We start from the raw sequence: 23,233 nt of genomic DNA, 5'->3' as shown, positions 1-23,233 counted from the left end.
GGGAGGGGGAGATTGAGAGGGGCAGGGAGGGGAGATTGAGAGGGGCAGATTGAGAGAGGCAGGGAGGGGGGATTGAGAGAGACAGGGAGGGGGAGATTGAGAGAGGCAGGGAGCAAGAGAGAGCGGGGGAGGGGTAGAGAGGGAGGGAGAGACGGAGAGCGGGAGAAAAAGTGCGAGAGGGGGAGGAAAGGAGATGGAGAGTCCAAAAGAATGGGGGGAGGGAGGGATAGAGCAGAACAACAGAGAGAGTGAGAGTCAGAGAGAGAGAGGTACTGGTTAGTGATAATAGTGAGGGACTGATATGGGTCCTACTCAGAGTGATACACTGCGTCAGAGGTTTAGATATTACTAAACCTCCCCCACACAGAGACAACCGAGATGAAAACCCACGTGCACACCAACACGTCCACACATTAAAGTACGGACACATGCAACCCTCTGATACAGAAATGTAAAAGCCCTTACATGCACGTCCACATTTAGGCTAGTTCAAACACATAGGACTACTGACACACAGTCTGTCTCCTATCCAGACTGAACACACACCTGTTAGTGCCCTACCGTGTTGAAGCCCCCCTCCACAACAGAGGCCGGAATGAAACCAACCAGACAGTAAAAAGGGCCTTTGAAGGCGTAAGCAGGCAGGCCAGTGCTCAGCTGCACGGCAGACGGCAGCCTCTTTGAACGGACTGTTTCATCTGTCAGAAGAGGCACGGGGCTATAGAACTGCTGGGGCTGGCAAATACACTCTGATGCAGGACTTGGGAGTCACTAGCGCACACACACACACTTTTCATCTCATGTGGGCTTCTCTAAAAGCGAGCAGTCCAGTACACATGAAGGGGCCAGTAGCCAGTACTGGCACAACAGGTGCTTGCCCACAACAGAACAAACACACAAAGGCCAAGCTTGCAAAAAGAGTGTGCACACTACACAATGCTAACACAACGCTAACACGCACAAAGCAGCCATGTACACAAGTCTAATGCCGCACACATTCAAGACACGGTCACACAACCACATGCCTCCATACTCACTCACACGGTGTAAAGAATTATACTGAGACATTCAGCAGCCTACAAAAAGCTGGCGTAGAAGAAGCTAGGTGAGATTGAAGTGACACACCATCTCCTCTGCCTCCCGAGGGGCTGATAGAGAAAGAGGAGAAATGTTAAACAAAAAATGGCCACATTTTGGGTAGGCCATGATAGAGCTGCACAATCCATCCAATTCACATCTAAATCTAAATTCACATTCTTCATCCAAATCTAAATTCACATTCTCCATCTAATTCACATGTAAATCTAAATTCACATTCTCCATCCAAATCTAAATTCACATTCTCCATCCAAATCTAAATTCACATTCTCCATCTAATAATTTGCATAGAGTTTTTGTTGGCCCATTTCGTGCAGTCCTACCCTAGCCTGGGTGTTATCGTGCAGTCCTACCCTAGCCTGGGTGTTATCGTGCAGTCCTACCCTAGCCTGGGTGTTATCGTGCAGTCCTACCCTAGCCTGGGTGTTGAATCTACCATTACCTATTCCAGATCTTTGTGATCAAATTTGCACTTTCCTTGGCTTGAAATGACAAAATGTGCCAGAGTGAAATCAGTTGATTCAACATGTCTGGTTCTTAAAACATTCTTAAAACAAAATGACCTTCACCTGGTTTTGATTGTCCATTGCTCGAAAAAGTGAAAATATTACGTAACGTGATACACAACACAAATCAGAAGACTTTGCAAGCTCTTCTTTCAGGACAGAAAAGACACTGGATTTCCAACACTTGATCTTCATCCTTGCCTTGTCTGAATCCTGGTTTAGGAAGGCCACCAAAAAATCTGAGATTTCCATACCAAACTACAACATTTTCCGTCAAGATAGAACTGCCAAAGGGGGAGGAGTTGCAATCTACTGCAGAGATAGGCTGCAAAGTTCTGTCATACTTTCCATGTCTATGCCCAAACAGTTCAAGCTTCTAATTTTTAAAATTAATCTCTCCAGAAATAAGTCTCTCACTGTTGCCGCCTGTTATAGACCCCCCTCAGCTCCCAGCTGTGCCCTGGACACCATATGTGAATTGATTGCACCTCATCTATCTTCAGAGTTCGTTCTGTTAGGTGACCAAAACTGGGATATGCTTCACCCAGGATATTGACCTCATCCCGTCAGTCGAGGATGCCTGGTTGTTCTTTAAAAGTAATTTCCTCCTTAAATAAGCATGCCCCTTTCAAAAAATGAAACGGATATAGCCCTTGGTTCACTCCAGACCTGACTGCCCTCGACCAGCACAAAAACATCCTGTGGCGGACTGCACTAGCATCGAATAGTCCCCGCGATATGCAACTGTTCAGGGAAGTCAGGAACCAATACACGCAGTCAGTCAGGAAAGCAAAGGCTAGCATTTTCAAACAGAAATTTGCATCCTGTAGCTCCAACTCCAAAAAGTTCTGGGACACTGTAAAGTCCATGGAGAACAAGAGCACCTCCATGGTGCAGCTGCCCACTGCACTAAGGCTAGGTAACACGGTCGCCACCGATAAATCCATGATAATCGAAAATTTCAATAAGCATTTCTCTACGGCTGGCCATGCTTCCTCCTGGCTACCCCAACCCCGTCCAACAGCTCCGCACCCCCCGCAGCTACTTGCCCAAGCCTCCCCAGCTTCTCCTTCACCCAAATCCAGATAGCAGATGTTCTGAAAGAGCTGCAAAACCTGGACCCGTACAAATCAGCTGGGCTAGACAATCTGGACCCTCTCTTTCTAAAATTATCCGCCGCCATTGTTGCAACCCCTATTACCAGTCTGTTCAACCTCTCTTTCGTCTCATCCGAGATCCCTAAAGATTGGAAAGCTGCCGCGGTCATCCCCCTCTACAAAGGGGGTGACACTCTAGACCCACTGTTATAGACCTATATCCATCCTGCCCTGCCTTTCTAAAGTCTTCGAAAGCCAAGTTAATAAACAGATCACTGACCATTTCGAATCCCACCGTACCTTCTTCGCTGTGCAATCTGGTTTCTGAGCTGGTCATGGGTGCACCTCAGCCACGCTCAAGGTACTAAACGATATCATAACCGCCATCGATAAAAGACAGTACTGTGCAGCCGTCTTCATCGACCTGGTCAAGGCTTTCGACTTTGTCAATCACCGTATTCTTATCGGCAGACTCAATAGCCTTGGTTTCTCTAATGACTGCCTCGCCTGGTTCACCAACTACTTCGCAGACAGAGTTCAGTGTGTCAAATCGGAGGACCTGTTGTCCGGACCTCTGGCAGTCTCTATGGGGGTATCACAGGGTTCAATTTTCGGGCCGACTCTTTTCTCTGTATATAACAACGATGTCGTTCTTGCTGCGGGTGATTCCCTGATCCACCTCTACGCAGACGACACCATTCTATATACATCTGACCCTTCTTTGGACACTGTGTTAACAAACATTCAAACGAGCTTCAATGCCATACAACACTCCTTCCGTGGCCTTCAAATGTTCTTAAACGCTTGTAAAACCAAATGCATGCTTTTCAACCGTTCGCTGCCCGCACCCTCCCGCCCGACTAGCATCACTACCCTGGACGGTTCTGACCTAGAATATGTGGACAACTACAAATACCTAGGTGTCTGGCTAGACTGTAAACTCTCCTTCCAGACTCATATTAAACATCTCCAATCCAAAATCAAATCTAGAAATCGGCTTTCTATGTCGCAACAAAGCCTCCTTCACTCACGCCGCCAAACTTTCCCTAGTAAAACTGACTATCCTACAGATCCTCAACTTCGGCGATGTCATCTACAAAATAGCTTCCAATACTCTACTCAGCAAACTGGATGCAGTCTATCACAGTGCCATCCGTTTTGTTACCAAAGCCCCTTATACCACCCACCACTGCGACCTGTATGCTCTAGTCGGCTGGCCCTCGCTACATATTTCTTCGCCAGACCCACTGGCTCCAGGTCATCTATAAGTCTATGCTAGGTAAAGCTCCGCCTTACCTCAGCTCACGATAACAACACTCACCCGTAGCACGCGCTCCAGCAGGTATATCTCACTGGTCATCCCCAAAGCCAGCACCTCCTTTGGCCGCCTTTCCTTCCAGTTCTCTGCTGCCAGTGACTGGAACGAATAGCAAAAATCACTGAAGCTGGAGACTTACATTTCCCTCACTAACTTTAAACATCAGCTATCTGAGCAGCTGACCGATCGCTGCAGCTGTACATAGTCCATCTGTAAATAGCCCACCCAATCTACCTACCTCATCCCCATATTGTTTTTATTTACTTTTCTGCTCTTTTGCATACCAGTATCACTACTTGCACATCATCATCTGCTCATCTATCACTCCAGTGTTAATCTGCTAAACTGTAATTACTTCGCTACTATGGTCTATTTATTGCCTACCTCCTCATGCCATTTGCACACACTGTATATAGACTCTTTTTGTTCTATTGTGTTATTGACTGTACGCTTGTTTATTCCATGTGTAACTCTGTGTTGTTGTTTGTGTCGCACTGCTTTGCTTTATCTTGGCCAGGTCGCAGTTGTAAATGAGAACGTGTTCTCAACTAGCCTACCTGGTTAAATAAAAGGTGAAATAAATAAAATCCTAGTGCTTCCATTAACAGGCAGACAACATTTCTAGTGAGACAGGATACAGTAGTATCACAGATTAGTCTGGGATAGGAATGGCCAGGGACCTCATGATATGATATTATAACCACTCTTAGGTCCCGATACGATATGTATGGCGATCCTCACCATTCTATATGTACTGTGATTCCATACTGGGATTTTATTGCAATTCAATGTTCCAATCACATTGTTCACCACATGTCTGCTGCAGAGAGGAGAAAGAGTCATGAGAAAACAAGTTTTGATCAGTCATGGAAATAAAAGTACTGATGTTTTGGTGCAGGTACAGCAAACTAGCGCAAAAAATACGATATATCGTCAAAAATAATATCCCGATATATTTTTGTATTTCACCTTTATTTAACTAGGCAAGTCAGTTAAGAACAAATTCTTATTTACAATGATGGCCTACCCCGGCCAAACCCTAACGACGCTGGGCCAAATGTGCGCCGCTCTATGGGACTCACAATCACGGCCGGTTGTGATACAGCCTGGAATCGAACCAGGGTCTGTAGTGATGCCTCTAGCCCTGAGATGCAGTGCCTTAGACCGCTGTATCGGTCACTAAGAACAGTCACAGAGTACCAAAGACTGCATGTTTCCTGTCTGGACCCATCTTTTGACCCTCCATCAGTCTAATCTAGAGTTTTGCTGTGTTCTGTGGTCCACAACTTCAGGATAACATTTCCCCAAACTCTAATCCAGCTGGATAGGCAGAGGCATGGAGGGATTAATGCATCCAGGTTACGTCAGAAACACACACTGCACATCTCCTTGTCTGGTTTATACCGGGTGTCTTACTGGCTAACAGAGATGCAGCTCCTCATTTCTAGCTTGGTGACTGGGAGATGAAACTGATTATGGCCTGCCAGGCAGCTCAGCTCTGCAGTGTGGGAGTGTGTGCTTTTATGGATGTGTGTGTGTGGCTGTTGTGGGGGTGGACTCTACCTGCCCATTATATAAAGCCCTGCTAGAGAGAGTAGAGCTTTAGTCTGTGTACCAGCACCCCCCCCCTCCACCCTCCACCCCACTTCCCCCACTCCATCCTCATCCTCCCTCCCCCACTCCATCCTTATCCTCCCTCCCCCACTCCATCCTCCCTCCCCCCACTCCATCCTTATCCTCCCTCCCCCCACTCCATCCTTATCCTCCCTCCCCCACTCCATCCTCATCCTCCCTACCCCCATCCTCCCTCCCCCCACTCCATCCTCATCCTCCCTCCCTCCCCCCACTCCATCCTCCACCCCCCTTCCCCCAGCATCCTCCCTCCCCCCATCCTCCCTCTGCCTCCCACTATCCATCCTCCCATCTCTCAGCCTTCCAGATCCACTGGCTCGAGATCAACTCTGAAAATACCTCATTTCATTGTGCTCTCTGGGCATATTACACAGGCAGAGCACGTTACTGTCTCAGGAGGAAGGAGATAGCTACAGGAGAGACAGGGCATGTTACTGTCTCAGGAGGAAGGAGATAGCTACAGGAGAGACAGGGCATGTTACTGTCTCAGGAGGAAGGAGATAGCTACAGGAGAGACAGGGCATGTTACTGTCTCAGGAGGAAGGAGATAGCTACAGGAGAGACAGGGCATGTTACTGTCTCAGGAGGAAGGAGATAGCTACAGGAGAGACAGGGCACGTTACTGTCTCAGGAGGAAGGAGATAGCTACAGGAGAGACAGGGCACGTTACTGTCTCAGGAGGAAGGAGATAGCTACAGGAGAGACAGAGCACGTTACTGTCTCAGGAGGAAGGAGATAGCTACAGGAGAGACAGAGCACGTTACTGTCTCAGGAGGAAGGAGATAGCTACAGGAGAGACAGGGCACGTTACTGTCTCAGGAGGAAGGAGATAGCTACAGGAGAGACAGGGCACGTTACTGTCTCAGGAGGAAGGAGATAGCTACAGGAGAGACAGAGCACGTTACTGTCTCAGGAGGAAGGAGATAGCTACAGGAGAGACAGGGCATGTTACTGTCTCAGGAGGAAGGAGATAGCTACAGGAGAGACAGAGCACGTTACTGTCTCAGGAGGAAGGAGATAGCTACAGGAGAGACAGAGCATGTTACTGTCTCAGGAGGAAGGAGATAGCTACAGGAGAGACAGGGCATGTTACTGTCTCAGGAGGAAGGAGATAGCTACAGGAGAGACAGAGCATGTTACTGTCTCAGGAGGAAGGAGATAGCTACAGGAGAGACAGAGCACATTACTGTCTCAGGAGGAAGGAGATAGCTACAGGACAGAAGAAACTAGTACTTCTACTACATCTACCAGGACAGTATGGAGACTTAATGGAGGAGGATATTCCCCCTTTTCCTTTGAAGGATGTGGTTCTGACAGGACCTACCTAGGCTGTAGCCTACGTCTGGCTGAAAGGCAGGTGTGCCACTTTGCCCCGGGCTACAAAAGTTTGGTCCCAGCTTGCCCACAGGCAGGGCTGATTTCTCAACCACCGGTTAGACTGAGCAGCACAACGCAAGTCCAGACTTTGCCACGACCATGTTTATTTTCACCTGAAACCAAAAGAGTGGAGTCAATGCTGCTAGTGTAACGTCAGTGTACAGGTTGCTCCTAGTGTAACGCCAGTGTACAGGTTGCTCCTAGTGTAACGCCAGTGTACAGGTTGCTGCTAGTGTAACGTCAGTGTACAGGTTGCTGCTAGTGTACAGGTTGCTGCTAGTGTAATGCTAGTGTACAGGTTGCTGCTAGTGTACAGGTTGCTGCTAGTGTACAGGTTGCTGCTAGTGTAACGCCAGTGTACAGGTTGCTGCTAGAGTACAGGTTGCTGCTAGTGTACAGGTTGCTGCTAGTGTACAGGTTGCTGCTAGTGTAACGCCAGTGTACAGGTTGCTGCTAGTGTACAGGTTGCTGCTAGTGTAACGCCAGTGTACAGGTTGCTGCTAGTGTAACGCCAGTGTACAGGTTGCTGCTAGTGTACAGGTTGCTGCTAGTGTACAGGTTGCTGCTAGTGTAACGCTAGTGTACAGGTTGCTGCTAGTGTACAGGTTGCTGCTAGTGTAACGCTAGTGTACAGGTTGCTGCTAGTGTACAGGTTGCTGCTAGTGTAATGCCAGTGTACAGGTTGCTGCTAGTGTACAGGTTGCTGCTAGTGTAACGCCAGTGCTTTGTCTGTGTACACAACCCACTCAAGGGGGGGACATAAATAACTTCCCAGCAACACAGGAAACCACCTGCTGGATTATGGCTGACCTCTCCCTAGACCTTGGCCTCAATCATCCACAGAGGAAGGGAGAGAATGAAAGAGTTTTTTTTTTATTTCACCTTTATTTAACCAGGTAGGCTAGTTGAGAACAAGTTCTCATTTGCAACTGCGACCTGGCCAAGATAAAGCATAGCAGTGTGAACAGACAACACAGAGTTACACATGGAGTAAACAATAAACAAGTCAATAACATGGTAGAAAAAAAGAGAATCTATATACAATGTGTGCAAAAGGCATGAGGTAGGCAATAAATCGAATAATTACAATTTAGCAGATTAACACTGGAGTGATAAATCATCAGATGAACATGTGCAAGAAGAGATACTGGTGTGCAAAAGAGCAGAAAAGTAAATAAATAAAAGCAGTATGGGGGGTGAGGTAGGTAAATTGGGTGGGTAGTTTACAGATGGACTATGTACAGCTGCAGCGTTGAGGAAGGCACAGAGACGGTGTGGTAGGTGAAACCAGAGAGAGAGAGAGAGCGAGAGAGCGAGAGAGAGAGAGAGAGAGAGAGAGAGAGAGAGAGAGAGAGAGAGAGAGAGAGAGAGAGAGAGAGAGAGAGAGAGAGAGCGAGAGAGAGAGAGCGAGAGAGAGAGAGAGACAGTGTGGTAGATGAAACTATGAGAGAGAGAGGGTGTGGTAGGTGAAACTATGAGAGAGAGAGACAGTGGTAGTACTACATCGACTCCTAACCATATGCAAGTGAGAGAAAGAAGGCAAGCAGAAGAATTGCAATCCACTGGGCTTTCCCCGATCCACTGGGCTTTCCCCGATCAGACCCATCCGTTGCAAGATTGTGCGCACGTCTTCGATCTCCGCAGCGTCGTCATTGGACGCCTAGTTTCTTTTCCTTTCTTCGCCCATGCAGGTCCTGTGTTCTTCCACCTTCATGGTCCACACAACCTATAGTAAGGACCCGGTGTTAGACGGTCAGCTAGGCTAGTAGCTGGAAAGGGCTCCATGGTCCACACAACCTATAGTAAGGACCCGGTGTTAGACGGTCAGCTAGGCTAGTAGCTGGAAAGGGCTCCATGGTCCACACAACCTATAGTAAGGACCCGGTGTTAGACGGTCAGCTAGGCTAGTAGCTGGAAAGGGCTCCATGGTCCACACAACCTATAGTAAGGACCCGGTGTTAGACGGTCAGCTAGGCTAGTAGCTGGAAAGGGCTTCATGGTCCACACAACCTATAGTAAGGACCCGGTGTTAGACAGTAGACTAGGCTAGTAGCTGGAAAGGGCTCCATGGTCCACACAACCTATAGTAAGGACCCGGTGTTAGACAGTAGACTAGGCTAGTAGCTGGAAAGGGCTCCATGGTCCACACAACCTATAGTAAGGACCCGGTGTTAGACAGTAGACTAGGCTAGTAGCTGGAAAGGGCTCCATGGTCCACACAACCTATAGTAAGGACCCGGTGTTAGACAGTAGACTATGCTAGTAGCTGGAAAGGGCTCCATGGTCCACACAACCTATAGTAAGGACCCGGTGTTAGACGGTAGACCTGCCAAGTAGCTGGAAAGGGCTCCATGGTCCACACGACCTATAGTAAGGACCCGGTGTTAGACGGCCAGCTAGGCTAGTAGCTGGAAAGGGTTCCGTACCATTAGAAGAGCCCATGTTACTTCTCTAGCTTGTTCTGACACCCTGGGGACAGTTACTGCAGTCCAGTCCAGCACTGCAATCAGAGAGAGAGAGATATCTGCCTCAGCCTACTGCAATCAGAGAGACTGAGATATCTGCCTCAGCCTACTGCAATCAGAGAGACTGAGATATCTGCCTCAGCCTACTGCAATCAGAGAGACTGAGATATCTGCCTCAGCCTACTGCAATCAGAGAGACTGAGATATCTGCCTCAGCCTACTGCAATCAGAGAGACTGAGATATCTGCCTCAGCCTACTGCAATCAGAGAGACTGAGATATCTGCCTCAGCCTACTGCAATCAGAGAGACTGAGATATCTGCCTCAGCCTACTGCAATCAGAGAGACTGAGATATCTGCCTCAGCCTACTGCAATCAGAGAGACTGAGATATCTGCCTCAGCCTACTGCAATCAGAGAGACTGAGATATCTGCCTCAGCCTACTGCAATCAGAGAGACTGAGATATCTGCCTCAGCCTACTGCAATCAGAGAGACTGAGATATCTGCCTCAGCCTACTGCTCGGTGCTTAGTCTCATAACCTCATCTCCACTGCACTCCAGTCTCAACTCCCTCACTCATCCACACATAGGCCTCTACACAGCGGCATGGTTTTGGAGTGCACTGCTGCCTCATGCATAGAAGATCGGCCAGTGAGTCCAGAGGCCAGTGAGTCCGGAGAGGCCAGTGAGTCCAGAGAGGCCAGTGAGTCCAGAGAGGCCAGTGAGTCCAGAGAGGCCAGTAAGTCCAGAGAGGCCAGTGAGTCCAGAGAGGCCAGTGAGTCCAGAGAGGCCAGTGAGTCCAGAGAGGCCAGTGAGTCCAGAGAGGCCAGTGAGTCCAGAGAGGCCAGAGAGGCCAGTGAGTCCAGAGAGGCCAGTTAGTCCAGAGAGGCCAGTGAGTCCAGAGAGGCCAGTGAGTCCAGAGAGGCCAGTGAGTCCACAGAGGCCAGTGAGTCCACAGAGGCCAGTGAGTCCACAGAGGTTGACAATTAGGTAGCCCGTCTGGTTCTTTCAGGTGTGGTTCTGCTTGCCGGCTGACTCCAGTCAGGTGTGGTTCTGCTTGCCGGCTGACTCCAGTCAGGTGTGGTTCTGCTTGCCGGCTGACTCCAGTCAGGTGTGGTTCTGCTTGCCGGCTGACTCCAGTCAGGTGTGGTTCTGCTTGCCGGCTGACTCCAGTCAGGTGTGGTTCTGCTTGCCGGCTGACTCCAGTCAGGTGTGGTTCTGCTTGTCGGCTGACTCCAGTCAGGTGTGGTTCTGCTTGCCGGCTGACTCCAGTCAGGTGTGGTTCTGCTTGCCGGCTGACTCCAGTCAGGTGTGGTTCTGCTTGCCGGCTGACTCCAGTCAGGTGTGGTTCTGCTTGTCGGCTGACTCCAGTCAGGTGTGGTTCTGCTTGTCGGCTGACTCCAGTCAGGTGTGGTTCTGCTTGTCGGCTGACTCCAGTCAGGTGTGGTTCTGCTTGCCGGCTGACTCCAGTCAGGTGTGGTTCTGCTTGCCGGCTGACTCCAGTCAGGTGTGGTTCTGCTTGTCGGCTGACTCCAGTCAGGTGTGGTTCTGCTTGCCGGCTGACTCCAGTCAGGTGTGGTTCTGCTTGCCGGCTGACTCCAGTTCCAAGTAACTTGCAATGACACAGGAAACTTCATGCAAATTTCTGCACAGTCGTTCGACACCGAAATAAACAAGTGAAACCAACGTATACTGTTAGGGTTACGATGTTTTCTTTAAAATGTCTGTTTCCGGGAATAGAAAGGGGATTTCCTCTGTTGTGGCCTAACATGCCAACTGAAATGAAATCCAAATGGTTAGAGCATCCACTTCCACCAGAAATACATCTAGTCTTCGGCCCACTCGATTTCTTAATGAGACATGTTCAGCTCAGAGGGGATTGGGAGAGGCCAGGGGAAGAGGCCAGGGGAGAGGCCAGGGGAGAGGCCAGGGGAGAGGCCGGTGGAGAGGCCGATGGAGAGACCGGTGGAAAGGCCGATGGAGAGGCCGGTGGAGAGGCCGGGGGAGAGGCCGGGGGAGAGGCCGGGGGAGAGGCCGGGGGAGAGGCCGGGGGAGAGGCCGGGGGAGAGGCCGGTGGAGAGACCAGGGGAAAGCCCGATGGAGAGGCCAGGGGAGAGGCCAGGGGAGAGGCCAGGGGAGAGGCCAGGGGAGAGGCCGGGGGAGAGGCCAGGGGAGAGGCCAGGGGAGAGGCCAGGGGAGAGGCCGGTGGAGAGGCCGGTGGAGAGGCCGGGGGAGAGGCCGGGGGAGAGGCCGGTGGAGAGGCCGGGGGAGAGGCCGGGGGAGAGGCCGGTGGAGAGGCCGGGGGAGAGGCCGGGGGAGAGGCCGGGGGAGAGGCCGGGGGAGAGGCCGGGGGAGAGGCCGGGGGAGAGGCCGGGGGAGAGGCCGGGGGAGAGGCCGGGGGAGAGGCCGGTGGAGAGGCCGGTGGAGAGGCCGGTGGACGTGCCCAGTTCAACGTTTAGTCATTATTAAGTGAGGGTGAGGCCGGGTCACAACCTGCTGTCATGTACATTAAAATCTATGCAATATTTGGGGTAATGGTTGTTTTAATTGTCTACGATAGTAACATGGTATCAGAAAATGAAGTTTCACTTTTTATAGGAGCATAATTAAAAAACAATAATAAACTGGCCATTTAAAGCATTTAGTTTTTATTTTAGGTTCATCCTTAGACAGTGTCTCTGTACTGCAGTAGTGTAAATACAGGCTGTGGGAAGGTGTGCAGAGGGCTAACTGTGAGGAGAAACTGTCAAACCTGTAAATAGGTACTGGAGCTGTTCCCAGGTAGGAGGAAATCATCTGTTGAGAGAGGTGATATATTTCCCTCCCAATCCTTCTGCTGCTTTCTCTCTGCAGCCTTAACAACATATTCACACCTTTCTCGCTGCAGATATAAGAACATATTCCCACCTTTCTATCTGCAGATATAAGAACATATTCCCACCTTTCTATCTGCAGATATAAGAACATTTCCCATCTTTCTCTCTGCAGATATAAGAACATATTCCCACCTTTCTCTCTGCAGATATAAGAACATATTCCCACCTTTCTCTCTGCAGATATAAGAACATATTCCCACCTTTCTCTCTGCAGATATAAGAACATATTCCCACCTTTCTCTCTGCAGATATAAGAACATATTCACACCTTTCCTCAACAAGAGGAACAGTACAACCACCACTGTTATACAACAAGAGGAACAGTACAACCACCACTGTTATACAACAAGAGGAACAGTACAACCACCACTGTTATACAACAAGAGGAACAGTACAACCACCACTGTTATACAACAAGAGGAACAGTACAACCACCACTGTTATACAACAAGAGGAACAGTACAACCACCACTGTTATACAACAAGAGGAACAGGACATCCACCACTGTTATACAACAAGAGGAACAGTACAACCACCACTGTTATACAACAAGAGGAACAGTACAACCACCACTGTTATACAACAAGAGGAACAGTACAACCACCACTGTTATACAACAAGAGGAACAGTACAACCACCACTGTTATACAACAAGAGGAACAGTACAACCACCACTGTTATAGCCTAGGCTTTGATCAGACAGAACTTTTCAACTGATCTGACGTCAGCCGTAAACCTGGTCTGAAAACCTGGATATCCAAACTTGCTATCCAAAGAAGCTTCAATGCAAATGATTTTCAAACCTGCTTCCATTACATGTCCAGCCAGCCTATAACACCCGTTATATGTTTCCACGGCAACACAGGGCTTCAAAATCACCTCGGCTGGTAGCGAGCAGAGGCAGGCTATTTTGGGCAGAAATTGTAAATTATACTTTTGGTACCCGAAGGCTATAATGAAATTTCACAATCTGTCTCAACACCACACTGTGCATTGAACAATAAAGGTATTGTGACCAATAGAAGGGAAGACTGACCTCAGTAAAACCAAATGTGTTTCTGCTGTTTTACCTCCACCATCGCTCCTCTATGAGCAGTCTGGCTGGACGATGCCATTGACGATCTAAGGCACTCATCTATTTAACTTCAACTAAATGTCTGTTTCTGTTCTTAAGGAGAAGTCATGCTGTGTCAATACAGTACGTTTCTCTTAGTCAGCTCCAAGACTGGGAAATATGCCTCAGTCCCCCATTAATGAAATCCACCTGTGAAGAATCGGATTGTCACAAACAGTCCAGTCCAATAACATAGCCTCTCAGTTACTAGTTAGTCATGATGCAATGGAACAGTTTGAGAAGTAGTAGGCTATGAGTTCAAAGCAGTAACATCACACCACACAACCGCTGTCATCTCTCACACACACACACACACACACGCACACACACACACACACACACACACACACACACACGAGAAGAAAACAGTCATCAACCACTTTGGTGATTACTGAGCACACGTCTCTTCTGAATAGCACTGATCCTACCTATGAGAGGTAGCCTGGTGCTGAGAGAGAGAGACAGAGACAGAGACAGAGACAGAGACAGAGGGAGAGAGAGAGAGACAGAGGGAGAGACAGAGGGAGAGGGAGAGGCAGAGGGAGAGAGAGAGACAGAGGGAGAGAGAGAGACAGAGGGAGAGAGAGAGACAGAGGGAGAGAGAGAGACAGAGGGAGAGAGAGACAGAGGGAGAGAGAGACAGAGGGAGAGAGAGACAGAGGGAGAGAGAGACAGAGGGAGAGAGACAGAGGGAGAGAGACAGAGGGAGACAGAGGGACAGAGAGGGAGAGAGACAGAGGGAGAGAGAGAGAGAGAGGCAGAGACAGAGAAAGAGACAGCGAGAGACAGTGAAAGAGACAGAGAGAGCAACAGAGAGAGAGACAGAGAGAGAGAGAGAAGAACCGTGTCATTTAGAGATTAGCCTAGCCACAGGCTCTACAAATAGACTTCACCTGTAAGCTTCCAGAGCAGGAGGAGTTACTGTACAGGCCCGTTGGTGCAGCTGTCTGCAGAATGAGACTAATGCAGATGAAGGACATTTACAATAGAAACAATTAAAATGTTTTAAGCAACAATATAGTCTGCGTCTTGTCTATAGCTTCCAAAAACAATCAACACAATACATTTGAGGCCATTTTGGGCCTATTTCTGACAGATTTCAGGGACCTTAGATTATTTGAAGCCTAAAAGTTGAGTTATGGATCAATGCATCTTGAAGCACGGGTCACATCCTGTTCCAATCTAAGGGGTAGATTTAATATTCTAGCGGTTTCTATGCCAATTAGCAGATGCTTAAATCCAAAGCGATTTACAGTCACGCGTGCATACATTTTACATATGGGTGGTACCAGGAATTGAACCCACTATCCTGGCTACAGAGTTACAGAATCAGACCCGCGTTACCTACAGAATCAGACCCGTGTTACCTACAGAATCAGACCCGTGTTACCTACAGAATCAGACCCGTGTTACCTACAGAATCAGACCCGTGTTACCTACAGAATCAGACCCGTGTTACCTACAGAAACAGACCCGTGTTACCTACAGAAACAGACCCGTGTTACCTACAGAATCAGACCCGTGTTACCTACAAAATCAGACCTGTGTTACCTACAGAATCAGACCCGTGTTACCTACAGAATCAGACCCGTGTTACCTACAGAATCAGACCCGTGTTACCTACAGAATCAGACCCGTGTTACCTACAGAATCAGACCCGTGTTACCTACAGAATCAGACCCGTGTTACCTACAGAATCAGACCCGTGTTACCTACAGAATCAGACCTGTGTTACCTACAGAATCAGACCTGTGTTGCAACTCAACAGGGATGAGAAAGACAGCTCTGAATCATTTGATCACATTACCAATCAAGCAACTGATGAACTTTGGACCACCTCACACCTCTACAGAGGCTAGTTCAGAGGAGAGACTGACTCAGTAAGCACTACAACCACTAGCTGTGGATCACGAAATCTGCAAAGCCTTTTTCTCACTAACATTACCACTGGGAGGGAGGGTATAGCCTCTGGCATTAAAAACATGGAGTCTTGTATTCTCACTTCTTCAAATCCCCAACCCTGGAAGACACCAGGTCAGTGGATCTAGCATTCACCTCAGAGCTAAGGATAAGAGAAAGAGACAGAATGGCACTGACTGCCTCCACTGTAGTGTTGATGATCTGATGTACTGACTGCCTCCACTGTAGTGTTGATGATCTGATGTACTGACTGCCTCCACTGTACTGATGATCTGATGTACTGACTGCCTCCACTGTAGTGTTGATGATCTGATGTACTGACTGCCTCCACTGTAGTGTTGATGATCTGATGTACTGACTGCCTCCACTGTAGTGTTGATGATCTGATGTACTGACTGCCTCCACTGTACTGATGATCTGATGTACTGACTGCCTCCACTGTAGTGTTGATGATCTGATGTACTGACTGCCTCCACTGTAGTGATGATCTGATGTACTGACTGCCTCTACTGTAGTGTTGATGATCTGATGTACTGACTGCCTCTACTGTAGTGTTGATGATCTGATGTACTGACTGCCTCCACTGTAGTGATGATGATCTGATGTACTGACTGCCTCCACTGTAGTGATGATGATCTGATGTACTGACTGCCTCCACTGTAGTGTTGATGATCTGATGTACTGACTGCCTCCACTGTAGTGTTGATGATCTGATGTACTGACTGCCTCTACTGTAGTGATGATGATCTGATGTACTGACTGCCTCTACTGTAGTGTTGATGATCTGATGTACTGACTGCCTCCACTGTAGTGATGATCTGATGTACTGACTGCCTCCACTGTAGTGATGATGATCTGATGTACTGACTGCCTCCACTGTAGTGATGATGATCTGATGTACTGACTGCCTCCACTGTAGTGATGATGATCTGATGTACTGACTGCCTCCACTGTAGTGATGATCTGATGTACTGACTGCCTCCACTGTAGTGATGATCTGATGTACTGACTGCCTCCACTGTAGTGATGATCTGATGTACTGACTGCCTCCACTGTAGTGTTGATGATCTGATGTACTGACTGCCTCCACTGTAGTGTTGATGATCTGATGTACTGACTGCCTCCACTGTAGTGTTGATGATCTGATGTACTGACTGCCTCCACTGTAGTGATGATCTGATGTACTGACTGCCTCCACTGTAGTGTTGATGATCTGATGTACTGACTGCCTCCACTGTAGTGATGATCTGATGTACTGACTGCCTCCACTGTAGTGATGATCTGATGTACTGACTGCCTCCACTGTAGTGATGATGATCTGATGTACTGACTGCCTCCACTGTAGTGTTGATGATCTGATGTACTGACTGCCTCCACTGTAGTGATGATCTGATGTACTGACTGCCTCCACTGTAGTGATGATGATCTGATGTACTGACTGCCTCCACTGTAGTGTTGATGATCTGATGTACTGACTGCCTCCACTGTAGTGATGATCTGATGTACTGACTGCCTCCACTGTAGTGATGATGATCTGATGTACTGACTGCCTCCACTGTAGTGATGATCTGATGTCAGTGTAATGATTTGCAAGAAACACGAAGCGTTAATCATCAGAGGTGAAATACTATTCGTAGAAAGCAATCTCATGTCATAGGAAGTCAATCTGCTCCAAGTTTGAGCCTGGACATGGTTTAGGAACAGAAACTAACAACAGACAAAGTGTGTGAAGAATAAAGACTTAAACACCAATGCCGTGCCGATGAAGAGATACACCCGAGGACATTCATATGGACTTAGTTTCCAAGCACACAGCAATAGCAACACTTTGGAGTAGAGTATAAAAATATCCCTCAGATCAATAGCAGCTCAAAGGGTGCCTGTCAAGCATCGGGTATCGTCAGTTAGGCCTAACTCATATTGTCCGCTGCAATGTCTCACAATAGATGTGCAGACTGAGACAACTCATAATAAAACACAGTCTGAAATACTGTTCCAAATCAAATGGTTGACGTGAGAAAACGGATGTCACTCTTTTTGAATCACAAAAACTTCATTTTGAAGTGTGTTTACATCTGAATCAATTGCTATTGATTGGTGATCCTAGTACACTAGATTATCAACCGCACGAGCTTTAAATGAAATAATTCTAGGAAGGCAAGTAGGCAACTGCTCTGAAGGCACCATGCAGCAATGCTGAGAGAAATCATTGAGGCAAAAGGTTGCTATGTAGGTTTGCATTTCTGACAACTAGTTTAGGGTTAAATGTAGCCTTTGATCATGACTCTCAGTTCCATTACATTACGACTCTCGGTTCCATTACGACTCTCGTTTCCATTACATTACGACTCTCGGTTCCTTTACATTACGACTCTCGGTTCCTTTACATTACGACTCTCGGTTCCTTTACATTACGACTCTCGGTTCCTTTACATTACGACTCTCGGTTCCATTACATTACGAGACTCGGTTCCTTTACATTACGACTCTCGGTTCCTTTACATTACGACTCTCGGTTCCTTTACATTACGACTCTCGGTTCCATTCCATTACGACTCTCGGTTCCATTCCATTACGACTCTCGGTTCCATTCCATTACGACTCTCGGTTCCATTCCATTACGACTCTCGGTTCCATTCCATTACGACTCTCGGTTCCATTCCATTACGACTCTCGGTTCCATTCCATTACGACTCCCGGTTCCATTCCATTACGACTCCCGGTTCCATTCCATTACGACTCCCGGTTCCATTCCATTACGACTCCCGGTTCCATTCCATTACGACTCCCGGTTCCATTCCATTACGACTCCCGGTTCCATTCCATTACGACTCCCGGTTCCATTCCATTACGACTCCCGGTTCCATTCCATTACGACTCCCGGTTCCATTCCATTACGACTCCCGGTTCCATTCCATTACGACTCCCGGTTCCATTCCATTACGACTCCCGGTTCCATTCCATTACGACTCTCGGTTCCATTCCATTACGACTCTCGGTTCCATTCCATTACGACTCTCGGTTCCATTCCATTACGACTCTCGGTTCCATTCCATTACGACTCTCGGTTCCATTCCATTACGACTCTCGGTTCCATTCCATTACGACTCTCGGTTCCATTCCATTACGACTCTCGGTTCCATTCCATTACGACTCTCGGTTCCATTCCATTACGACTCTCGGTTCCATTCCATTACGACTCTCGGTTCCATTCCATTACGACTCTCAGTTCCATTCCATTACGACTCTCAGTTCCATTCCATTACGACTCTCAGTTCCATTCCATTACGACTCTCAGTTCCATTCCATTACGACTCTCAGTTCCATTACATTATGCATTAGAGTAATTGGAAGAAGGCATCTTCTGTACAGTTTTGTTAAGAACCCCAGCGCTCGGCCTGAACATGAACAAGCATCGCTTGTGGTACGGTTTTGTACGCATACGAACCTTATCTTTCATATCAGCGAGAAATCATTTTCAAAAAAGGTTAAATTGATACACATCTTTATAGGGTAAGGGTTCCCACACGGTCATATCTCCAAGTTACAGCGCACATTAACGGAAGACCTGTGCTAATTAACTATCTAGCATGCTCCGAATACCTGTGTGTAACGGAAGGCCGCAAGAAACGTGTTGTCACTGAAAAATACTGTCGGCTGCAACTGTGATGAAGCCGGTTAAAAGTGTGCAGTAAGTGTATATTTTGTATTTGTAGAATTATTTTTGATGTGATATGAATGTAAAGGACTTTATGCTTCTAAAATCGTATCATTGATTCCCGTTTAGATGGAGTATTTGGCTGTCAGAGACGGTATACCTGTGAAAATAACATTTGGTCATTGGGCCTTAAAGAGGACATCTTGGGCTAGGGTAAATTAGGGCTGAACTAACTCAAAACAAGTTACCAGAACTTGAACTATAATGAATGAACCGGCACCCCGGTATATATTATTTTATATTTTACTGCTGCTCTTTAATTACTTGTTACCTTTATCCGTATTTATTGAAACTGCACTGTTAGTTAGGGACTCTACCTACACCTGTTGTATTCGGCGCATGTGACTAATAACATTTGATTTTGATGCAGATGAACGTGTTAAGATTAGCATAAAGTCAAAACGTCTTCAAGGATATCAACATATCAAAAGAACATTGCTACACGTTTTACAACATCGATCACTATGACTGTGATAGGCCGCTGGGGAAATAAAAATGCATGAACTTTTTCTCCACACCGCTGTGTAAAAGTTACCTAACTAACCAGGCTACAAAACGTTTTCAAATTAGACCATCTTGTCACTGTTACACCATTAAAAGTGCATACTTTTATGCGTCTTGAGAAATGTATCAAACTGAAAACGCTTGAATATTCGCCTAACCTAGCAAGAACCAGATGTAGTCCTTCTCCCATCGCTAGCGGGAGCCTCTGTTCACTAGCTTGACAGAACGTCAAGACCGCTCGTCCCCTCCAAACGCTGACCAACTAATTAGCTGATAAAGGCATCCTCATTCAAACAGTCAACTACGACCCATCATTGTCATAAGATACTTTTTAACTAAATGTCTACAAAATTGACATGGACCGAAAAGGAAAAATACTTTTAATTATTCCGCTAGCTAAAGATATTCTATGCAGGAGACCGCTAACGAACGAGCGGGTCTCTCTCAACATCAACAAAAACATGTTCCAGTTTTCGCCTTATAGTGAATTCCTTTAAAGTTATCCTTTTGCACAAACAATACACATAAATTCACACTAAAATTAGTTCCTTGTCGTTTAAATTACACATGCGAAGACTTGCGTTGGCATTATATCGTTTGCTAACCGTTTACATTTATAATGATTTCAAGCTGCGCTTTACCTTCAATTCCGCACTCTCCGCCATCTTGCAATTCCTAGTGCAAGCGTGATGACGTATTGTGACGTAGACGACCACTACGCTACGTGCGTGCGCTCATTGGGGGTGCAATTAAAATACCTGAAACGTTGTTTGAGTGCTCTAAAACTGTGTTAGTTATGCAGTAGATATAATCCGTCCCATATTTCGTTTCAAGAGATACGTTTAATTGACATGACACTTTAGGCATCTTTTGATGTCCTCAATCAATGCAAAATGCAACAAAACCTAGCTACCTGTGCAGCACAGACACCAATGCCATTATACTGTCTTAATTGATTCTAACAATGTTTCTTGTTTACATTTTCCTCTCCCAACCACCAACTTGTTCTTAGTAATGGAGTTGTCTCCATAGAAGTTTTGTGAATCATTTCCTCCACAAAAAGAGAGTGACTCTGAGTCTGTCCTGATCTCTCTCTCTCTCTCTCTCTCTCTCTCTCTCTCTCTCTCTCTCTCTCTCTCTCTCTCTCTCTCTCTCTCTCTCTCTCTCTCTCTCTCTCTCTCTCTCTCTCTCTCTCTCTCTCTCTCTCTCTCTCTCTCTCTCTCTCTCTCTCATCTCTCATATCATCATCATATATATATATATATATATATATATATATATATATATATATTGACTTTTAACGTGGCACTGTCATTGGATGCCACATTTCCAGCAAGTCAGTTCATCAAATTTCTGCCCTGCTAGAGCTGCCCCGTTCAACTGTAAGGGCTGTTATTGTTAAGTGGAAACTTCTAGGAGCCTTAACGTCTCAGCCGTGAAGTGGTAGGCCACAACAGCTCAAAGAAAGCACGTAAAAATAAAAATCATCTGTCCTTGGTTGCAGCACTCACTACCGAGTTCCAAACTGCCTCTGGAAGCAACGTCAGCACAATAACTGTTCGTCGGGAGCTTCATGAAATGGGTTTCCATGGCCGAGCAGCCGCACAAAAGCCTAAGATCACCATGCACAATGACAAGAGTCGGCCGGAGTGGTGTAAAGCTTGCCGCCATTGGACTCTGGAGCAGTGGTAATGCGTTTTTTGGAGAGATGAATCACGCTTCATCATCTGACAGTCAAAAGGATGAATTTGGGTTTGGTGGATGCCAGGGGGATGCTACCTGCCTGAATGCACAGTGCCAACCATAAAGTTTGGTGGAGGAGGAATAAAGGTCTGGGGCTGTTTTTCATGGTTTGGGCCCCGTAGTTCCAGCGAAGGGAAATCTTAACGCTACAGCAAACAAAGACATTCTAGACGATTCTGTGCTTCCAACTTTGTGGCAACAGTTTGGGGAAGGCCCTTTCCTGTTTCAGCATGACAATGCCCCCGTGTATAAAGCGAGGTCCATACAGAATTTTTTTTTCCAGATCAGTGTGGAGGAACTTGACTTGCCTGCACAGAGCCCTGACCTCAACCCCATAGAACACCTTTGGGGTGAATTGGAACACCGACTGCGAGCCAGGCCTAATCGCCCAACATTAGTGCCCGACCTCACTAATGCTCTTGTGGCTGAATGGAAGCAAGTCCCCGCAGCAATGTTCCAACATCTAGTGGAAAGCCTTCCCAGAAGAGTGGAGGCTGTTATAGTAGCAAGGGCAACAGGAAAACTAGTTTGGAACGAGATAGCAGTGGGATTGGGCACTGCTTCAGAATAGGGACCTATCGACTTAACGTTTGAAAAGTTATAAATGCTGGGACATTAATGAGCCAGTAGATGGCACTATCTCCATTGTCCAGTAGATGGCAGTATCTCCATTGTAAATCAGACTATGCTAAATACAGATTCCCCACAATTTTTCTGACATTTATAGAGCCCCCAAAGTCCTCATCAAATTGTTAATATGACTATGTTATCTCTAATCATGAATAAGATAATGCCCCCCAGCTTTCCAGTGTTGTACTTATATCTATGTATTTTCTTTGGTTATACCCTACATGGCTACTCCTTATCCCTAAGAGGGACATGAATAGAACACTGGGTGGAGTACGTGACTCCACAACAATGCAATTCATCTTCAATGTAATGATTGATGACACAAATCCATTACGGATGACTTTAGTCAACCATAGAAGGCTCACGTGGAGGGGCTATTTGAACAGGGACGGCTGTTGCACATTTTCCAGTCCCCACCTGTTCAATGTGATGTCCACAGTGACAGGACAAGTGCAGGTTAACTTTGTATTGGCCTTTGTCAAATAAGTCATTTAAAGTTAGATTCCAACATTGGCGTAATGATCAGGAACAAACAGTATTTCTAATAGGTTGATAAACGTGTACCTCTATGATGTACAAACCGTACCCTTTCATTCTCATGTTTGGCCGGGCCATTTTGAACAATTGTAACAAGTAAGCAAATAAATCTGAAATCATTCACTGTGAAAGTGGGTTCACTCATTACAACTGATATTTAAGTGGGCTTTTATATGTTTGGGCGTACCACGACAAACAGTTTGAGCGACTTTCAAAAGAGTATTGTTTGGTATTGAGGGCAGCCCTCCGCTACTATTTACCAAGGGTGTAATGGGTTATGTGGGCTGCTGTTCATTCTTATAATTTAAGAAGACTTTTATTCATGGATTCTCACAATTATACTCAATTATACAGTCATACTAAAATATATCTTAAAAAATATCATGATAATAACTGAAAAATAATCATACTTCAACGGTATCTGTTAATCATTGTGATGTAATCAATGGCACTATGTCAGTATTTCACTCAAATGGCAGTTGAACTTGTGAAGTTGGGTTGAGTCAAAAGTTTAATAGTTTGTGATATTATGAGGCTTAACAAGCCAGTAAATATATAAATGATCATATCGATACTGTGTTCCTGATCTAAAATATACCACGTGCAACAGCAAAAAAATGATCACATCACTTGTGTTCAATGCCATTCTTATGTGGATGGAACAGGAAAATGAAAACTACAGTTCATAAACAACTTC

General features: G+C 46.7%; 1 protein-coding gene across 3 annotated transcripts in view; it reads right to left on the bottom strand.

Annotated features, from left to right (window-relative positions):
* Nucleotides 1-20,354, bottom strand: part of LOC139575581 (E3 SUMO-protein ligase PIAS1-like) — an 87,213-nt gene extending 66,859 nt beyond the window's left edge. For 2 of the 3 annotated variants that reach the window (XM_071400677.1, XM_071400678.1), the window contains exons 1-2: nt 20,268-20,337; nt 4,023-4,118 (exon numbers count right to left, since the gene is read on the bottom strand). In XM_071400677.1, the coding sequence (XP_071256778.1) occupies nt 4,023-4,118; nt 20,268-20,291 (120 nt within the window). In that variant the 5' untranslated portion in view covers nt 20,292-20,337. Of the gene's footprint in view, nt 1-4,022; nt 4,119-20,267 lie in introns of all 3 variants that reach the window. The other variant, XM_071400679.1, reaches the window with a different exon arrangement.
* Between the last annotated feature and the right edge of the window lie 2,879 nt (nt 20,355-23,233).

Source organism: Salvelinus alpinus, chromosome 5 (assembly GCF_045679555.1).
Source record: "Salvelinus alpinus chromosome 5, SLU_Salpinus.1, whole genome shotgun sequence".
Lineage (NCBI taxonomy): Eukaryota > Metazoa > Chordata > Actinopteri > Salmoniformes > Salmonidae > Salvelinus > Salvelinus alpinus.
Note: the sequence above shows the minus strand (reverse complement) of the source record. Positions and strands in the feature narration are given on the sequence as shown.